Here is a 21,081-nt window from a genome sequence, read left to right as displayed (position 1 = left end):
AAAAAACATTGCAGTGTTAATCTACGGTCAAAAGTCTAAGATTGTGGACACAGGTGTCTGGAATTATTTTTCTTTTACCAAGCGGAGAACCAATGCTTGAGATTGTGCTGTACATCCACTGAGTGCAAAGACGAAAGCTGATGTTTGGCAGGAAGATTAGACAAAAACTACGCAGCACATTTTTTGGGCATATTCTCAACCTCCTAAAATATCACTCCAAGTGACTAAATGTATACTTTCATTTCAGGGGTAGAATTGAATGATCTGTTGAACTAAGGATGTAACAGATTTTAGGAGAGGTGGCCAGTATCCTGAATACCGGTAATTTTTTTAATCAAATTTGATTTAGGCCATTATTTTTCAGAGGGTGACTATATTCATCTTTTGGATGTTCAATTCATATTTGTTTCGTAATTGGTATGTCCCCATCATATCACTTCATTCGCGTTGTACTTCGCAGTACCATGTGCGTTACTGTGAGCAATATTTTATACTCTGTTGACTTACTAAATGGTATATTGCATCAAAAGTTTTTCAACTATTAGCAGAACAGAGGGCTTTTGCGTTTGTGTGCGTGTGTGCGTGCGTGCGTGTCCTCGCAACTAAGGCTATTCATTGTCATGTACCGCCTTGTACTTTTCAAACTGCCAGTTTGCCCTTGTTTTTTTGACTCGGCACACTTTGTTGAGACCACCCTAGTCTTAATCAAAGCATGGTCCCAACAGTGCCATTTGCCCTCTATTGAAACTTGATTGCAGGTGGGTCAATCTATTTGTTTGAGCTCCAACGGGGGCTATACTTTGTTTGCAATTTCAATGCCTCGCCCCTTTCGAACAAAGAGGCTCCTGCCCTCGTGAGAGCCATGTAACCATGCCCGTCCAGTCTGTGCTTCACTCTCTTAATTGTACCTTTTTGTTTTTCTCTCTCTTGTTGTCTCTTTACTTTTTGCTCCTTCAGAACACCGCAGACCAAGTAGCCTTCCAAGTGGGCGGCGGCTTATCAGCTTTGGAGCAAATCCTGCAAGTCGTCACTGCTGCCTCCTCACCCACCGCCCTTCCCCGTATTCCTTACAAGTTAGTACCACATTTAAATTGTGCTTGGATAATGCACTTTACCGAATGCATTTAATTTTCAGTTGCACACAATTTATTAGTGTATTTTACACCACTTGTTTTCCGCTTGCTCAATTCGCAGGTAGGTGACTTTAGTTGTCAGAAAAAAGGCTGTTTTGCCTGAAAGTTAAATCCTTCAACCATGCTCCAAAACACTATGCGTAGCAATGTTTGAAATATTGATAATGACATCACCTTACCGTTTCTTTGCAATTTGTGCTTCTCTTTCATCCCTCCTGAACACTTTTCATTTAATACTTTGACTGGTTTATGCAGAGAAACCATTCAGTTACCGTTTCACTTTGTGGCTTGTATCTTTTGGCTGACCTCAGTGATGTCACACATTTTTTTATTATTCGTTTGTCCTCATTGCTGTAATTCAGTGAGTTTATCGCAGCAAATCAGTGGTTCATGGTCGCTTCTCAATAAATATACTTAAAATGCATCAATGAGTAACAATGTGTTCACAGAAATTTGAAAGCGGTTCCATTTCACCAATCACTCTGGCAACCTGTCCTATTTGCCATTTAGAGGTCAGCGTATGTTTGAGTTGTTGGTCTGGCGTTTGCCAGGCCTTCCGGTAGATAATGTTAGAGACACAGGCAGCCCTTCTTCCTAGTGGAACTCTGTAATGGAGCAGAATGGCCTTCCTCTTCCATTTATTAGCATTTAGTGGTCTCCGAATCCCTGCTAATGGAGAAATTCTTTTATTTATAAGGCTTTTAAGGTCCTCACTTGTCTATTGATTTTTGGGCAGTGGTTCTAATCAAAAATCCTAATCAGGGGGAATCCTAGACAGAGGATTTCTGTGTTTAATTCAGTTAACCATGGTTTGACTCTCTCTTTACTAACCCGTAACATTGTATAGAAAAGTCTACCGTCTTCTTTGAGTTCTTAATAGCAGAACCTCTGCCAAAATAAAGAAATCTGATAGCAGTAAGTATGATAGGCAGTCATACAGCGCCCCTTCATCCAAGGCCCAATAGCTTTCAAAATTGGTCATTGGTCAATTTTCATGTTTCACTGGCTATATTTCAAACGTGGTTTATCTGTACCTTAGATAAATGTTAATAAAAAGTACGATGCCCCTTTGGCCACAACAAAGACGATGTAACAGGACAATGTTCTGTGGCAATGTCACAAGACTACTGGCTCATGACTACCTCTTGTAACGTATAATAAATATACCTGTAAGGTGGAATGGTAATTTTGTGTTATATTGCAATGTCAGCGTAACAATATTTAGTTTTTACCAGTACTGCTGATAACTGACAAATAGAAGTAGTCAGCTGTCTACTTGTAACTGACCTTCATCTGATTGGCCACACGTCATAATGGACCACCATGTAGACACAAGCCCCAGAGTGTGTGTTGCGCTATCAGTTTACAAGTGATGCTACCATATTGATCGCCTCCCCTTGCCAGATGAGCAGAGCAATTTTACAACCCCAAAAGGATGGCAACTGCGGTGATGCACTGGCCATATTTCTCCCCAGGGATGTTCCATCCTGTTAGCATTACATTAATGAGCTAATTCCTCTGCAAACTTTCACTTATGTCCTGGTGTAACCCGGTGTTGACTGCTGGGGCATCAAGTTAAAATTTTGAGATTTAACATACACAAAAAGGAGAATGGACTCATTTCTCAGTGCACGACAGTGCAGTCTTGAATAATAATACTTCCTAAGTCTTTCTCTGATCATTGATCTCATTGTAAATGTATCTAATACGTGATTAATACTACTTACATTTGAATAGACAGATATTGTTATTATGGTAACTTGATCAGGGGATCTGCATCAAAGGGTTTAGGAGTCCATAGACATGCGTGTTAACCCAATTTGTATTTGCACCTCTTGTCTCATATGACGTAGTGTATCCTGTGAAATTAGACCTGCTGCCGGTGGCTTTATTTCAGGATGTTTTCCACCATTTGTTTGAATGTGTCCGTGACGCTGCGTTACGGCTCATCAGATCACCCCACCGCCCCCTAACCTGGCCAGCTTTGGGCAACAACCAGAGTCGATGTCCTGGAAGCACTCAGGGTATCGGAGTGATCAGCAGCAGAATCAAATTAAATGTCATTTAGATAGCAGTGAATGAAGGGATTGTTTGACAGCACAAGGAGCTGGATTTCCTCCTCACCTTTTCTATTTTGGCTTAGGATTCGTTTTCTTCCCCTGAACACAAATTTGCCCTGTTGAAGAGGCGGTGACTCAACCCGATCTGGAAGTTGGTCAGATTTCTGCCGGTTTACTTCAGCCAAGCTTGACTGCTCACATAAGAAGCGTATAGAGAGTGCGAAATGTGAGACTGGAGGAGCACAGATCCCAGAGTAGATAAATCGAGGCAGTGACAAAAAGAGCCTTTTTGCATGTTTGCTGTCTTTCATAAATGGCATTGAGAGATCTTTTTGATGTTGATGCTACAAAAACCTAAATTACATGCCAAAGACATAAGTTTCATTAATGTCTACTTTTTAATTCATATCAATTATTAAATTGGTTTAAACTCTGAGTTGTTCTCGTCTTCTTATTGAAGCGATACGCTAACAGAAATTGCGAGGGGAAAAAAAACTCCACCTCCCCACACCTTAACCCTATCATGCGAAAGATCAGAGGCCACCCAGGCTGCTACAGATTGGGGTTGAAGTTGATCAGGTGTGTGTCATCCCTCCACTTCTCATCCACATTTCTCGAAGGATTTGCCCCACAAAGCTTCACAGGTAAAATGTTAATCCCTGTTTTGTGAGGTTAATTTGGCCATCAATGTGCAAATTATCGCTTATTGGTTATTCTCTCAGAAATCTCCTGATTTAGTCAGAATTGTAATTTTATAGCGCAATTGCGATCATTATCTGGGCTCAGCGCATTAACAGAATTGCTCTGGTCACTTTTGGGAACATGCAAAGAAACAATCAGAACCAACGTGGAGGTGCGACTTAAGGAATGTTGCCTCCAATGGTCAGCTACCACGCCTTTGAGAAACATGAGACAAGATGGTTTAGCACTTTACCAAATTGTCTCTCAAAATCTCTTGACTGGAGCCGTCACGAATTGGGATAGAGGGCGGCCTATCTGGTGTCTGCCTCATCAAGCTCAATTAGGTGGGAGGAAACCAAAGACAGTTCGCTGCGACGCTTCATTGTACAAGCTGGTGTAAGGGCGTAAGACAAACATGTCTTTGATAGACTCCCCATTTGTTCGGAGATGACCAAAGATAAGCCCGATTAGCTGCGTTACAAAGCAATTGCATGCTCATTACATTAGCAGGTGGGGGAGTGGCTTGTTAATGCCAAAGGTCTAGATTGGCATCTGGAGAACAGAATCAATTTTGTTAGTCGAGGAGAGAGGAAATAGACATACAGTTAATCAAATTACATTTAAAAAATGTCCTCTTGTTTACCATTCATGAAAATAATAAATCTAATGATCTTTTTGCTACTTACTAGGTCTACTTTATAGGATGTACTGTTTACTCCACCATTTGGAAAGAAGCACACACAACATGCCTATAGTACACTTGTTACTGGCGCTATCATGGAACACACTGAACTTGTTGCTGTGTTGATAGCTTTTTGGCAGAAAGAAATGTTTTAAATTCAGACTTCTGTGATGTTCCTCCTATGTCATATGAGGCTACTCGACAAGTTAAAAAAAATCTTTGTTCTCATCATGGTGACATCAAGCCCTTTAGTTGACTCATGTCCATGGCTACCACAGTTTGGATTTTGTAAGATGTGTGCAGCATGTGATTTTATGATTTCATTCAAACTGACATATACATTTTTTCCCCATCAAACCAAGATGATCATCTTACCAGTGTCAAATGAGAAGAACGCCATGTTGGCAGATGGCCGCTCACACCTTTGTTCTATTATTTTTGTGTGTATTTTTGTTACTTCCTGCACCATAGTGCATGTTGGCATCAGACTTAATGTTTGCCACTGTGCTGTGTCTTAGTTTAGATAAACGTGTTAACATGTTATGAAAAGCACAAGATGGCTGGCTGCTGCTTGAGAATTCTAACAAAGTTACTCTGTGACTCGGGTCTCGCTCAACCTAATATATTTTCCTTGCCTTATGCCAGCGTGGCTTGACTGAAAACGAGCAGCAGATGTGAAGGCTTTGGTAGATATCAAAATGTTTACCAACTGAAATTACCATGGCCTGCTTTTTGAGCACTAGAGAGACAGATTCCCTTTTCCCACTGTGGAGATAGGACACGCCATGTTGCCAATCGCTAAAATGGACAGTTGACAGGAAATATTAACTGATCAAATGGAGTGGGGGTGATGTTGTTGTCACCGCAGAAGGATTGGGCAGTTATCTGAGGCATCAGTCTTCTTTGGAGTTCGTTTTAAGCACACATAATACAGAAGCAAGCTGACAGGCTTATCGCTGGAAGCTGCCTGGGGCTCGCAAGGAACTGCTCAGAACAGCTTTATCTCTTCAGTGGAAATACCGCAAAATCTCACCCGAGATGGGACTGAGATTGTGTTCTGCTGCTTTGGGGAAGTCTTGTGCGGGGAGCCTCCTCTCACATTGCCAGAGATACACCTTTGAATACAAATTTTACTCTTAAGGAAGCACAAATGCAGAATAGTGTGTTTAGTTTCCTGATGAGTAAATAAGTTCAGTGTGAATGTATCATCAGTTCACAAAAAATCTGTTTACAAACAAACTTTTGGGTGTTTTTGGAACGGATTAATGGCATTTCCATTCATTTCAATGGGGAGAGTTGATTTGGATGTGCGCAATTAAGAGTTTCATAGTCACGCAACGAATTAAACGATTAAGTCGTGGTGCCACTGTATTTTGTTTTCCTCAATCTATGATGATGTATTCATGATTGCTCTTGCCTTTCTGTGTTAGGTCCCTTTGTGTTGCTGTGAATACCTACTTTTCGACATGCTCCTGCTGTCCCCTCAACTGCTCCTATGTGCTGTTCAGCAACAAGATCGCTCTCCTCATGGACTTACTGCTTCACCAGCTAACGGTATGTCAGTAAAGGGCTTCATTTGTGAGTACAGGTACATTGAAATTAGATCTTTTTTTTTTTCAATACTCATCCTTTTTTGTGATGCTTTTGTTTGATGGTGTCCCGTGAGATTCCTCGTAAAATCGGTGTCCAGGTTATTATTTTGGTACCCTGTACCACTTTTTTAGGATGAAAATACATTTTCAGTATATGAAGCTCTTATTAGTGCTTAATGTGCAATAGCCCATGCATGTTTCTTTTAAGATCCGGTACCATATTTTGATTGTTCAGTGGAACCCTTCAGTATTTAAAAAGAAAAAAAAAACATGGGAGAGCCTCTTCACAAAGAGTATTTGCGTGCACAGTCAGTCAGGCGGCTTTGTAATTCGTCAGGTCTTTTTCTTTCATCACCCTGTAAGAAGTCAACTTCATCGCTCAGCAAACATCTCCTGGTGCCAGCTAACTGAGCCATACTCGCAACACAGACGGGACAAGTTGCAGGCACTAGTTTGTCATACATGCATGAACTCTTTAGGGGTTTCTTACTTCTGTTCTGAGTTCCAATTCAAAGCAGTCATATTTCCTTAGGGCACAGAGAGAGAGGCTGACATCTGTGCTTCGGTTTATATAAAACACATCGCAGCAGTTGCTGCACTGACTGACATGTCTAGTAGGGTTACAACTGACATATTTTTTCCTGACCGAGCAAATTGTTTGCGTTCTGACACATTATTTGCATTGGATGTTGTTTAACACTTTCCCTGTGCTCCGTATGCGTCTTGTGTCCTGGTATGCACCGTGCACACGACTGAGTACGTCACAGGGTTTGACTTGCTATGTTATGAGTAAATCTCCTCTTAAATTAGATTTTTTGTGAATGTCGGCATTGGTTTAAGTTTCCCTACACTGGCAGCATTCAGCCCAGCCATTAGAGCCAGTCAGAGGTTTTAGCGTTACACATTGCTGTGTAAAACCTAACTTTCTAGACAATTATGGAAACCTACAATGGTGAGAAAAGCTTATGGTGCTATATAAAATTTTCTAATATAGTTTAAATTGCCATCAATGTATTGGAAAGGGTATTTTGTAAACAAAATTGAGTATTTCGTACTTAAATTTCTCTGCAGCAGTGCACTGATCTGTCTTTGCCTGTCTGAGGTCTGCACTCCAGCTCATTAAAATGTGTGTAAAATGTTATATTTCATGTTTTGTTTTTCACATTTAGCAATGTTTGCATCATTTACATGTTGGCCTCGGTGTGATCTCTTTATGTTTTTGTTTTGCAGCTTTATGTTCCGGATGAGGATAAGTCCATCTTTGGCCGCAGTGTTAACAAACAAGTGTTTGAGGGTTTTACCACCGGCCTATTGCAGACCACAGCTACCGTCTTGGGGTGCCTGTCTCCGCTGACCTCAGAGTCAGGAAAAACGGAAAACACGTTGATTTCTTCGCCAGATCCCAAGGTCAAGAACAGCGCCACAGAGTCCTTCAATATTCGCACACAAGACCTAATCAGGTATTTCCCTTCATGTTTATTTAGAAGTACATTTTTGTGACTTTATATTCTCTTAACTGGGTGTAAGACTTGGTCAATCTCTGGATCTTCCGTAGCATACCGTGTGATGTATTTGCTGACAAAATGTGAGCCGCCTTGGGGAGGAAAAAAAACAAAACAAATGGTGTCTTGTCAGAATGGGAGCAGTGTGAGAATGAGCGTGTATTCTGGCATTTTTCCAACTTATACTCCATGCACACACTGAGTAACACATTTCAAGTAGGATCAATTTCGAAAGGAGTGGGCACAAAGTAGCATAAACAAAGAGCACTTGCAGGGCTTTGAAAGGTCCCCTTGAACCTGGCGTCGGAGCTCACCATGTGGATCTGGACTGTAGGAGGCAGCCTGGGATGGAGAAATGCGGGCTATGAGGAAAGGCAGGCCTGGCCCCATGAAGAAGCCATTGGAAGACTGCGTCCTTTCCACCATCCCTCCCACAAGCCATGATTCATCGTGTTGGAGCAGCTGCAAGGAACCACCACTCTCATCCACTGACCTAGTCGTAACCCTGGAGACAGGGGAGGGCTTGAGAAAAATGGCGTCGTCTCAGTTAATCCCAAGTATGAGCAGAGGATTTACCTCAACTGCCTTCTGTAATGTATTACTCAAGTGAGAAAGGACAAAAGATCAAAACATTTTTAGCTTTCTCTTTGACAATCTCATTATACCGCGCCATATATCAAATGGAAAGCGGCTCACAATTTCATTTCTGCTTATTACAACATTCTCAGTTTTCGTTTCAGTGCTTTTAGACCTTTGTCATAGCCTCGAATGTTTTCAGTTCGGGCTCATATGATGTGGCGCCAAGTGGCAAGTGCGACCACCAAGCAGCTTGTCAAACATTACGAAGACGTTGAACAAAGCAGTCAACGTGAGGATGGATCCTTTCAGCCACAGTCGGTCTGTGAAAGAGGAAGAAGTCAAAACAATTGGAATGGGTTCAAGTGTCGAATGGGCTGCAATGGAAGATCGGCATTGTCACCTGTTTTAAGGGGCCCCCCAATTGTGACCGACTAGTCATAGAGATACACTTCATGGACGGAAGTGTCAAGTCACCATGCAATTATACAAGCAGGTTCTTCACCCCAAATTCATCCAACCAAGTAATTCCCCAATCTGATTTCGCAGAATTGGAATAGAATTGCCCAAAACGTCTGTAAACGTTATGGATTGAATTAATCCATTCATGCAATTAAGCGCTGGAGTCACAACTACGCAAAGAGTCAAAGGCTGTGATGGCGAGTGACAGTACTCGAGCTGAGCACAAATATTTAGGCATACGGGGACTGCAGGAAGAAGACCCCAGGTAAGTATACAGAGACCCAAATCCTGGAAGGCACACAGCCCTCTAATGACACTATTAGGAGTGATTTGTGGCTGAAAGACCACAGGGAAACATGAGCATGAGACCTGCCATTGGCAAAGACAAATTGCAGATATCACAGTAATGGCAGTGGGTGGAGGGTTGAAGTGCGGTATTAGCTTTCCACTGCGGAGATGTGGAAGTATGCACAACAAGAAGCGTTTGTTTTCCGGAATTAAAGGTTCGGGATTTATTTTGTGAGACAATGAAGTCATCCTTGCTCCATTTGAGTGAACATTTAGGAACAATGTCCCCTAACCCGTGCATGTCTTTTCTCTTGTTGTGTTTCTTGCAGCTATGTGGTTAACATGGGTTTGATTGACAAGCTGTATGGGTGCTTTTTATCCATCCAAAGCCCTGTGGATGAACACCCCAAGATGTCTGCTTTCCTCCAGCAAGCCTCATCTTTGTTGTACAGCATGTGTAAGCTGTGCTTTGTCGTAACTGGACGGTAAGCATGTCCGTATCTCTGGCAGACACATCACATTTCATTTCCAATGACCGAGAGTCGAGTGTCTTCTCAATTCTTGGTCACTTAAGAACGACTCCCGTGGTTCCTAAAACAAAGGCGGTTGGTTCCTCTGTAATCAGCCGGCGGATCGTTTCCTCCAGCCAGCTAACTAAGCTGTCGTTACTGCCGATAGAGATAGGCATCTACTTGACCCAGCTCTCCGTCACTCACCATAAACCTTAGCTTGCAGCTTGGGGGGAGCCCACCCACATGTGCTACGGTGACCTCCCCTAAAGAGAGGTTCAGTGGTGCTGCTGACAGAGGCTAAGCATACAGTCACACCAGTGCACGTCAGCGCCAAAGTTCTTCACTTGAAAGCAACATTGTCCACAGTAGCTAGGGTGAGCTTTGATGTTACTGGGAATTAACTTAATGCATTTTGTGATGCCAAATATTGATATCAAATAGCATTATTAACTTAAGATTTTTTCCATGACTGCCTCGCCTCAGTGACAAGGAACAGAATGTTCATGTCGTTAACAGGTGTAAGAAGATTAAAAGTACATCAGTCATTTTTTTTCCACCAGATAGTAGAACACAAACAGCAGTTCCTATCAAGATGTGATTGAGAGCGTAGAAAACATATGCTGTGGCACCCAAGTTTAACAAAGCTTAGAGAAATATATTCGGAGCTTTTAACTATATTTTATATATTTGTTTTAATTACATCTTTTTTTTTTTTTTTTTTTTTTTTTTGCTGTACTGCAATGTCATGGGCACTCGCTTCAGGGAGAGGAAAAAAAATCCTGCTTTGCCAATGAACCTCATTCATTCACCATTATAGAATCCAACAGGCTTGGCTGTGCCACCACTGCGTCATGTAAGAGAATGTTCAGTGGCCATTTAGAACATTTAGCCCATGCCATTTGCTGTGTCTGGGGATTATAATGGCATTCAGAGGCTGTGTTCTAGCATAGCAGCATATTTCACACAGGGTCTGTTGGCTAACATCAAGTATCAGCACGCACTGCGGGTTCTTGCCAGAGGTCACACACCCTCCACTGTGCATGACAGCAGATCATGGCGGCTGCCGTAGAGACCTTTTTGCAATAATAACTTGAGGTGGTCAGAAAGTCCCGCCTAATTTGTAGGCATTTTGTTTTATTTATAAATAAATAAATAGTCTGTGTTTCTTGTTGGTCCATCCCGTAGTTAGTAACCTGCAAAAAAAAAGGTACATGGCTCTGAAAATAAGAGTGGCATGCATTTGATTGAAAACTTATCACCAAGTTGGGCAGCTCAGTATGTGCTGCTATTTTGATACTGTAGCCATACGCGCATTAGGTTTTGTCCTTTCAACGAGCTGTAAATGGGGGTGACCCGGGAGATCCAATTTGATCTTAATTAGTCTATTCTCATTAGTCTTCTTTTCTGTTATCGACCATGTATTTCCCGTCTCCTCCTCCTCAGTGGGTCCACTATATTTGACAACAAACGTCAGGACCCAACTGGGCTAACGGCCCTGCTGCAATCGACAGACCTAGTGGGAGTGGTGCACACGCTCTATTCCATCCTGCTGCACAGCTTCTCGCCGGAGTCCTCCTCTCAGAGTCAGGAACCTTACAGCCCAGGGGTTATCCAGGTGGCTTTGCAAGGCATCCGCTTCCTCAACAGTTTTGCCCTGCTTGACCTCTCGGCCTTCCAGGTATCCACAATGATGGTAGTTTTCCATTAACAAAGAAACTATTCGTAGCGCATGTCATTGCTATCAAAAAAGGAAACTGTTGCTTAATTTTTGTGTATTGTGCTTAGATTCTATAAAATTCTGGAGTTGAAGAAAGCATCATGCCCTCACCTAACTCAATAATCATTAAAAACAATCTCCATGCGTTTAACCACAGAAATAAAGACAACCACAAATATTTATCCTTCCCTGATCAAATAAATCTGTAAACTTGATACGATTGACGCCGGCTCACGTCGATGTCTGTTATAAGTGGAGTTTCTCTCCTCCCTGATCAAATAAATCTGTAAACTTGATACGATTGATGCCGGCTCACGTCTTGATGTCTGTTATAAGTGGAGTTTCTCTCCTTGGGACGAAAGCGACTTGTGGACATAAACACGGATGACCTCTGACCTGGGGTCTGTTGTCAGGATTGATTAGATCCCGGTGGGTCATCGGTTGGGAGGAGCGCAAGTGGATTAGCACTGTAAGCAGGGCCGTACATTACACAGCCACAGGAGGAGAAAGCGACAGCATCATTGTGCAGAGAAGGCTGGTAATGTACTTGAACTGAGTCTTTTTAACTCAGGGATCCTCAGTTTCCCGGTATTATTGTGTCATGGGATGGTTTCACAGAAAACAAATTTTTAACAGACCAGTTTTGAAAGAAAAATAGACACATTTTTAACAAAACAGCATACATTACGCCAAATGTAGTTTATTGTCAAGTTAAAGCCCTGGCCTGTTTCTCTTCAATGATTTGGTCCCATCTTTGGGCATTTAGTGACAATGACACTAAAGTGTATTACAGTACTTATGTCCAGGCTACTGAGTATTTTTTTTCGCCATCTTTCCGTAAAATCCTGCTTCACAAAGATCAGGTGTTGGAAATGAAGAAGTGCTTTTTTTAGCGGTTTTGAAGGCTTTGTCATATTTCCAAGGTTGTCAACACACATTCGGCTGAGCGAGCTTGGTGCGTGAGAGTCACCTGTAACAAGAAACCCGCATCTTAACTAGGACCTCTAACTCATTTTTAGGGCCTTATTTAGTTTTATTTTACTGATGTATCATCATGTGACCAAGACAAATCGGTTTGACATGTACAGAGGCATTGGCAGATGCACCTGATCTTCAAATATAAAACTTGCCTACTGTCATTTGTACACCACATTTGATCATTTTTTTTCACGAAGCAAGCATCGGTGTGAAGCCTTCAGTGTTTAGCGTCAAAGGTATACTGTTTATGGACTTTGCAGTGCTCAAACTCTTGAGTGGAGTTGTGATGATCTTTTGGTGCTCCGTCACACTGACATGTTTGATAAATACTGTCAGCCAACCGCTCCTCTGATCTCATTTCGCTGTTGGTTTTGCGATGTTTTATGGCATATGGGCTTGCTTGCACTCTTTCTACCAAGCGCGTTCCCACGAGCAACCCATATAAAATATTTTATTACTTTGCTTTGTTATTACTTTGAGAGCTTTGTAATCTTTGTCGCAGGCAATTCATGTTAAAGTGAGTGTGTCGCGTACTAACACTGCATGCAATGTCCCCAGACTGTTCTAGGAGCCGAGGGCTTGTCGCTCGCGTTCCGCCACATCGTCAGCTCGTTGTTGTGGTACTGTACCCAGCATTCGGCCGAAGAACTGCTCCACGAAGTCATCATCTGTGTCGGATACTTTACTGTCAATCACCCGGACAACCAGGTAAATGAGCTGTAAAATATATATCTGCATTTACCTCCCAACAATACTCACCGGCCACAACATTATGACCACCTGCACAACCAATGAGATCCAAGACCAGCTCTACCAAAAATTCCGCCCGTACAAATTTGGTTTGATTGAGTTTATTATTTTGGGTGTTAGTGTGCAGAGCTGCACTATTGCGCTCTATCTCGCAGAGAGCTGTTCCTAATTATTTCCTCATTTGGCTTCCGAGTCCGTATATAAACATTTGTCTTGTATTGGATCTGGTATTGTGCAAGTGACTACAATGTAGTGGTTAGTGTTGTGTATATTAAGTATACAATAATTGGAAAAAATTCCATTTTTGAGCAACTTGTTGAAATTAATTGAAGATAGACGCTTTAATAAGACAAATGACCATGGAAATTTTTACTGGACGTATTTGTGTGCTTTGTAAGTGGTGGCTAATTTACTTTCAAACACTCACTCGAAATATGTTACTGGCTGATATTTGATGACAACAAATTGTAAAATATATGGAACAAAGAGATGATTTTTATTTGCCTTAATGCATTTTCTTTTTTTCAGAAATGCAACATGATACAATAATTAGGTTAGATTAACTGGCTCATTGCTTGGGTATAATTAGATGACTGATTATGTAGTATTCTTCAAGCAAGTAGATATATTTTATCTGTTTCCAAAAGTACCTGTTTTCAAACTCATTTCATTGCAAACACCTTACCTGTGGCATCTGTGTTGCCTGCTGCCCCACCGAGAGGACCCATCCATCCCACTCACTCCTGTAGTGGCCCTGAAAGCATGCACAACTCCGCTTTCAATCCACTTACGAGACAGCGATGTGCACCGGCAGATCTGGCTGCTGTGTAATTGGCTGTCATGCATGGCCCGTCTACCCGCCTCCTGATCAGCTACACTTGGCTGCCCTCTGATTGCGTTAAATCTGACTCGCGCAGACAGCAGCCTCTAACCTCTGACACTTCATTGATGTCCTCCTAGCAATATATAGGATGATTACTGATTCTAATTAGCCAGATCTTTCACTTGGAATTAAAGCAATCCCCCAACACTGTACAACACTCAGGGTTTCCTGTGATCTTATCCCTTTTAATTATTGTAATGTACAGAATCTGAGAGCCAATTTGCATTTCATATTGAATCGTCGAATGAGGGGCTATGATTAAATAATGTGACTGACAGGTTATTTGTCTCTGTGCGCACATAAATTCGTTAACCTACGCAGCCATGCCTGACCCTCTTCGCTAAAGAAAAATGCATGTTTCTAATTTGGTATACAGTAATATCATTAATATGTGATCTCTGTGAAAAGCTTATGAGAACGAATAACTTATTTGAATCTTTGGACTTTAGGTCGTTTAGTTCCCAATTTCCCACACGGCTCACAAACGTGGATGGGATGAGCATTGCCAGTGGCCCCGTTGTGGGAACACGTCCATTGAGTTCCGCACCGAGATGGATGATGTCTAGGAGAATATTGAGGGCAGCTTGAGGCTGAGCTTTTCTCCGGCTAATGCAAGCACTGGCACAGCACAAAAGCTGAGACCCGTGCGGTCGCCGTCGCTACTTATTCAATGTCGGCGCACCGGCTTTTGTTTATATGTGTGCTCTAGAAATGAAGCTGCTCATAAAAAGCAGAACTTTGAAGCATACGTCCTGATGCACCCCCCCCGCTTTGCTCAAGGGGCATGAATAATTCACTTTGTCAGACAAAAAGCCATTGCGGGCGCAAACATATGTAGGCCTGCTCATAGGGGCCACCGAGCCATGTAGCCATATGTTTCATTGTCTGCAAGGCAGGTCTATGGAAAGCTTACAGATCAAGGCGGAGCCAACAATATTATACGATTGCTGACGATTAAAACTGCACTTCCTCTTGTCCTGTGTAGAAATATGCGCACGTAATCTCCTACCGTGATTCATTTGTGACTCTTTCACTATGATGAGCTGCGGAATCTTTGAACTGGCGGAAATGTCATTGGAAGCTGTTGACATGTTAAACCACTTGATGCCAGGGTGCTTGCTTTGTGTGTAAATCTTAAGAAAACTTTTTTTGTTTGTTTCTTGGCGCACGTGGAAAAATGACCACACACGCACACAGAGTTCATTTCAGGTAGCATCAAAGGATTTATGAATGAGATGACATTAGATGTTTATCTTGCTGATTTTCTCTTTGCCCGCGTTTCCAAAAGTCTGCTAATACGAGCAAGAATCTCATGAGCTGCAGATCTTCTCTTTGCCCAGTATCCCACACACACACATCTTGAGCTGAGCTTCATCTGTGGGGTCATCCCTCTTGTCCCCGTTCCCTCAGAGGGCGTTTCCTCTGCCCTCCAGGCCTGAGCATGATCTTTAGGCCTGCGATTCCCGCTAACCTGATGTTGAAATGTTCCCTTCAGCGGCACATTACTGCCGAGACAAGCAAACCCTCACTGCCCGCGGGGTAAGTGCAACTCGCCCAGACCGTAGGGAGTCAGCGGCAGGGGAATGTTACTCTCTCTATCACCCGTAAACAAGAGGCATTCAGACGCAGACAGACACTCTCTCTCTACCGACTGGCAGGGAAGTGCCTGATTGTTCACCCAGCCTGTGATTTTTGCACTCATCTTCAAGGCTAAATGCAGATCCAATCATCTTACTCAAGCTGAGGACATTTGTATCCCTGCAAACCTTTTGGAGAGCGGATGTTAGGTTTGTCTGAACTCAAAGACTGTCATCAGCATCTTTCCACAGTGGGATTATCATCAGGGTGATCTGGAATGGGATGGCAGCGTCCTCCAAGATAGTTATTCGTTTTATTGAGTAAACACATGGCTCAGTGGGCTTTTTTTCTCTTCCAGACAGCTGATAATTAACCCTAAAGTCAAGTTGGAGTGTCTATGTCAATGTCTGCATTGCTGGAATTCTCTTATCTAAAGGTAGTTTACATAGGAGCTGACTCGTGTCTGGATAAACGGTCGTAAACAGTTATTTGGCCAACTTGGCTTTGTTTGTTGGTTTTTTTTTTTTTTTTTTTTTTTTTTTTTTTTGTGGCGCTGCTCTGTCGTCTTATCAGTATTCCGCTACACATTACATATACGGCTCTTGTTCCTGTGGAGTTGTTAGGAGGCTGTCCAGACACATTGATGATAGATAAAGATTTTTTTTTTTTTTTTTTTTGGGTGACTTCACAAACTGCTCATCGCTGTCCAGACACATTGATGATAGATAAAGATTTTTTATTTTTTATTTTTTTATTTTTTTATTTTTTTTTGGTGACTTCACAAACTGCTCCTCAGATTCCAGAGACCGTGCGCATGCAACATAGACATGGCCGCTCATTGATGCATCCACACAACAGGGCACAAAGTCAAGTATATCTCAACAATGAAAGCGCAATAGTTTGATAAAGACGTTTTAAATTTTGATTGACGCTGTTAATAGAATTTATTTGGCAGATGGTGATTGTAGTTGCAGTGTACATGTTGAACTTAGTTTCCACTTCCACACTTCTTCCCCCAAGAAGTCTGTGTGCGTTCCACAACATTAACTTTAACACACTCTTTGTTGTCATTGTGGACAGTGAGGAAGTTATGTCATGGAAGCGTCATAAAAAGCAACACTGTTTTAAAAATGCCAGGTCTCAGAGCAGCAAAGCTGTTTAATTGGGGGGGGGGGGGTTCCCACAGTCAGCGTTTTCACGTGTGCCAGATAATGTCAGGCTTCACTCTGCGGCTACTCGGGACTCAGATGGGAGAAGGAACGTCAAAGTTTAGTATCTGATTCGGAGTGGATTCCCCTCGGAAATAAAACTGTCACCCTCATAACCTCAAACCCTCTCAACTGTCATTCAAGTGTAAAAACGAGTTCACCACTGGAAGAAAACAACTGCCAACTATGGTGCCTTCTTGATAAACATTTGTTTGTTTATTTATTTGTGTATTTTCTTGATACTTGAGGCAGTACATTAACAGTGACGTGCACAGTAATTCTATTGGGCCAACAATATTATGCTTCTCTTAAATTCCTTGTCAGTAGAGTCAAGCTAGGCATTTTCAATCCTTTATTTTCACTTATTTGATTTGAGCTGAGGCCTTGATGATCGTACGGATACTTTTCTACCTTCGGTTTTCTCAAATGCAGTGGCTGTAAACACGATCACCTGATGTACTTACTTATGATGCATCATCAGGAGTGTTTGGTGTCTTTGCAAAGCATATTTAAACAGTCACAGGGGGGACTGAGGATTGAACCCACAACCGTGATATTTGGAGAAGACCACAAAGCTAAAGCCCGATGCAGGGTGGCGGTTCGAACTCCAAAATTGGATGCAACTTGACACACATTTTTAGTCGGTTTCTATGTCCCCGGGGGGGTCATTCACCTTTCAAGTTTCCGTTTCACTTTGCCCTGCTTTGAGCATGAGCCTTGCGCTTGGCCGTGGAGCTGAGCTCCCTCTAATGTTGCCAGTTTGTCTTTGGGCGGCGTTCCAGCTTGCAATTTCAGATTGAGTGAAAAGTAAAGTATCACAAATACAGCAAAAATACACACACTAAAAATAAGCGGCACTGCTTCTGAAAGCTTTTTCTCCCCCCACCCCATTAGTGCATGAATTTGACCAGTGGGTCGCACATTCCTTGGTGAAAACCTCTTATTGAATTAGAGAAGTTGGGATTGAACCTTTCATAGTTCCCTGCACTGCTCGTGTCCTTTCTTTAGCCCTGTACACACCAAACCAGGTAGACTTGGATTCAATATACAATATCCTACATTTCTGTGTCCTTTTTGCAAAAATCAATCCTTTAAAAAATGAGGTACTCTCACTTTTTTTTTTTTTTTTTTTTTTTTAATTGAAGCTAAAAGTACAATTTTATTTCAAATGAATTCATAAACACACTGCACTTGTCCAAATCGTTCTGGATGGAACCGTACCTTATGACATAAACCGAACTTCCCAAGTTGACAATAGGCACCGTCAACTGTGATGTGCTCCTCACATCAGACAGGACACTTGTTATGACACCTTTTGGGGTATTGACATGTCCTGCCGCCGCTTCTGTAAACAAGCGGCGATAAGAAAAAGAACTGTTTTGCCTCTTCGAATGTGTCCGCAGAGGGCAAGCCCTGAGACGCTTCACCTTGAGCCGATAAATGTGATGAATTATCACTTTGTTTATGCTTCTGCTCAAACTGGCCACGCACTATCAAAGGAGCAGCGTATTTTTTTTCCGAGTCTTGTAAATCGGAGTGAATTTATGACATGATGACCGGACGTTGCTCCTCACATTGCCCCCCCCCAACCTGTATAATGCCACTGCATTGTGTTCTGTCAGTCTGGGTTTTTTACCCTGCCTGACCTCCACCATCAACCTCTACCTAGCCACCCCCCAGTTGTCTGGGCATACGTTCCTATCCCCCCCCAAAAAAAGCATCTTGTAAAATCAGGAACATTCTTTTAAAACGGACACTAAAAGTGTTTACATCAGGGCTGGGCAAGCTTTTGTGCTCAAGGGCCACATTGGCCAGATGGCCGGGGCGTTCAAAGATGCAGTTCTCATGTTGGTTTTATTTCTATAGTTAATGTAATGATAATCCATTTCAGTAGGCTCGGGCTTTTATGCTATCAAAACAGCACGGCGTGGTACAGAGCTGAAGATAAAGATTGGTGGGTGAATCTGAGACCGTCACTTTGATTCGGAGAAAGAGAAATGCCAACACGTTGGAAGTCAGACAAGTTTGGGGACCTCAGAATGTGCATATGCAGAGTGTGCATATGTACAGTTCGAGCAGAGTATTCCTCAAGGTAGTTAGGAGAAAGTGTGTATCGCAGTCGCGAGAAAAGTTCATGGAGTGAATAGCAAATCGCATGCAAAAAAAACAAAAAAAAAACACCTGTTCAACTCAAGCCATGAGTTGAGTCAGCATCGCTCACCGTCAAGTAATTTAGTATTTTCTCATCAGTAGCCCTTTTTAGTCAGAAACTGGTCTCTTGGGTGAAACCAACCCACCTTCTACTGCTGATTTACTAAAGGATGGAAAATGTGAGAATGTTGCCAACATGAGGAACTCAACTTATGAATTCTGCTAGGGTTTTTTCTGAGAATGCAATCAAGATGTTCATCGCAGTTGACCTTACCTCTGCCTATTTAGGTCATTCATAAAAATATTGGTTTTCAAATTGGGAGCAAGAGTATAAAGTCGCGCGTGTTTTCAGGTGATCGTGCAGTCTGGCCGCCAGCCCAGCGTGCTGCAGAAACTGTGCCAGCTGCCGTTCCAATATTTCAGCCACCCTCGCCTCATCCGCGTGCTATTCCCCTCGCTCATTTCGGCGTGCTACAACAACGGGCCCAACAAGGTCATCCTGCAGCAAGAGATGAGCTGCGTCCTGCTCGCCACTTTCATTCAGGTAAAATTCACAATTTTTGGGGAAAGATTTGAGGACTTGCTGCGAGTAACCTCGAGTGCCATCAAAAAAAAAAAAAAAAAAACAAAAGTCCCTCAGCCGTTTTAAGGAGGCGCTCCACGCCAGTGCTTGATTTAAAAGCCGCTTCACGTGAGCTCTGGTCAATGTGTAACAAAGAGGCGCTTTTCACCAAGACGAATGGCTTCCTCGGCCAGTGGATTTCAGCTGCCGCTGCTGCTTGGATTCCCAGTAAACACCTTGTCTCCTTTATCTTCCTCTGACAACACTCGGCCAAACACCGCTGTTTGGACGATGGTTTGCCCGTCATTCACCAAGAGACAAGCTATTGTCATTCCTTTCAAACAAAGCCACAACGCACGCCGTCTCATTGTCGCGTTCGGGGGCCCCCGGGAGAATTCCTCAGAGGAAACACTGGGCGGATTACGGCTACTTACTATGCAGACAAAAGTCTTGGGACACCTGGTGATTAGCTCGTGATATAGCCAAACGCGGCTGAATTTGACCATCGCTCAACAGATTACAGTAGGCAATGCGTCGCCGGATATCTACTCCGCGCTGCAACGGGAAAGTGTGACCTTGAATCAGGTTTTGAGGCTTCACATGCGCTATATTGCCTAACTTTTATTGAACCACAAAAACATGGTGTGGTTGTCAACGGAGAGGCAAACGCCTACAGAGAACTGGTGCAAATAAGAATGGAGGATATTTTGAAAATCTTGTGGCATTGTTTGATTGTCCCATTTCCTGATTGCGCCCGCACTTTTTGGCGATAGAGACTGGGTGTAATTGGACACCATAAATTATTTATAGGTCTTGTGTAAATCATCACTATCGCGTGGAAAACACCTTTGTCCAAACTGGATCAATATTTTTTCTTTTTTTTTTATATGTTTATGTCCAGTATAATAATCTGCTCTTGCTTATTGTAATACAGATGAATTTGTTGTTTGTCAAAAAATATGTGGCATGAGAACCTTAAATATACCGGTAATCGTATTTTACATCATAATCACAATATTGACTGAAAAAATGTGTTGCAGTTCATTGATTTTTGTTTTAATTGTTCAGCACTACTCCCATCATATGGATCAGTCCACACATTGATCTGTAATTTTTACAAATTATTGACCAAATTGACTCCATAATGTTGGAATTATACATCTGTTGCCTGTCTTCATTCAGAACAAAAAAGATTTAAGGGAAGACTCTATGATTAATTAAGTGATGAAGTCTGTCCCGATATATTTGTCCGTATTTAGCTTCATGCGCCACTGTGAATTCAACTTGAATAAAGTAGATTCTTGTAAATTGCTCAAATCATTGCTAATGTTGACTTCTGCATTAATCTACAGGATTGTTCTTCAAATGAGAAACAATGCGACTGTAAAACAAAGCCGAATGGTAAGTGTCACACGGGCAACACTTTTGACTTCATTTTCCTCACCCCAAGGTGCTCCTCGGTTTACGACAGTTCTTTTCTGATGGAATGCGAACCCGCTATTGGAGTCACAATGACAGTTGATATTCGTATGAAAAATACTTCAGTGTCACAAATGTGAAACAATCAATGAAAAAGCTTAGCACGACGGAAACGAAGCACACCGTCCTCGTTATGTTGTTGCCATCGTAAAGCGAGGACACCCCGGGGGGGTTCGGTTGTGAACATTGTCTCTCACCCACTCTGGTACATTATTTGTGTGTGTGTGTGTGTGTGTGTGTGCGTGTGTGTGTGTGTGTGTGTGTGTGTGTGTGTGTGTGTGTGTGTG

At 42.4% G+C, this 21,081-nt stretch overlaps 1 protein-coding gene across 1 annotated transcript in view; it reads left to right on the top strand.

Moving 5' to 3' along the window:
• The first annotated feature begins 855 nt into the window (after nucleotides 1-855).
• Nucleotides 856-21,081, top strand: part of scaper (S-phase cyclin A-associated protein in the ER) — a 21,153-nt gene continuing 927 nt past the window's right edge. Inside the window, exons 1-8 of the mRNA XM_019876006.1 lie at nucleotides 856-1,073; nucleotides 5,987-6,110; nucleotides 7,379-7,608; nucleotides 9,306-9,461; nucleotides 10,932-11,166; nucleotides 12,742-12,891; nucleotides 19,106-19,297; nucleotides 20,668-20,716. Of these exons, the coding sequence (XP_019731565.1) occupies nucleotides 871-1,073; nucleotides 5,987-6,110; nucleotides 7,379-7,608; nucleotides 9,306-9,461; nucleotides 10,932-11,166; nucleotides 12,742-12,891; nucleotides 19,106-19,297; nucleotides 20,668-20,716 (1,339 nt within the window). The 5' untranslated portion in view covers nucleotides 856-870. The remainder of the gene's footprint in view (nucleotides 1,074-5,986; nucleotides 6,111-7,378; nucleotides 7,609-9,305; nucleotides 9,462-10,931; nucleotides 11,167-12,741; nucleotides 12,892-19,105; nucleotides 19,298-20,667; nucleotides 20,717-21,081) is intronic.

This window comes from Hippocampus comes, unplaced genomic scaffold (assembly GCF_001891065.2).
Source record: "Hippocampus comes isolate QL1 unplaced genomic scaffold, H_comes_QL1_v1.1 scaffold142, whole genome shotgun sequence".
Classification (NCBI taxonomy): Eukaryota; Metazoa; Chordata; class Actinopteri; order Syngnathiformes; family Syngnathidae; genus Hippocampus; species Hippocampus comes.
The sequence above is the reverse complement of the archived record's forward strand: the minus strand, read 5'-3'. Positions and strand labels throughout refer to the sequence as shown.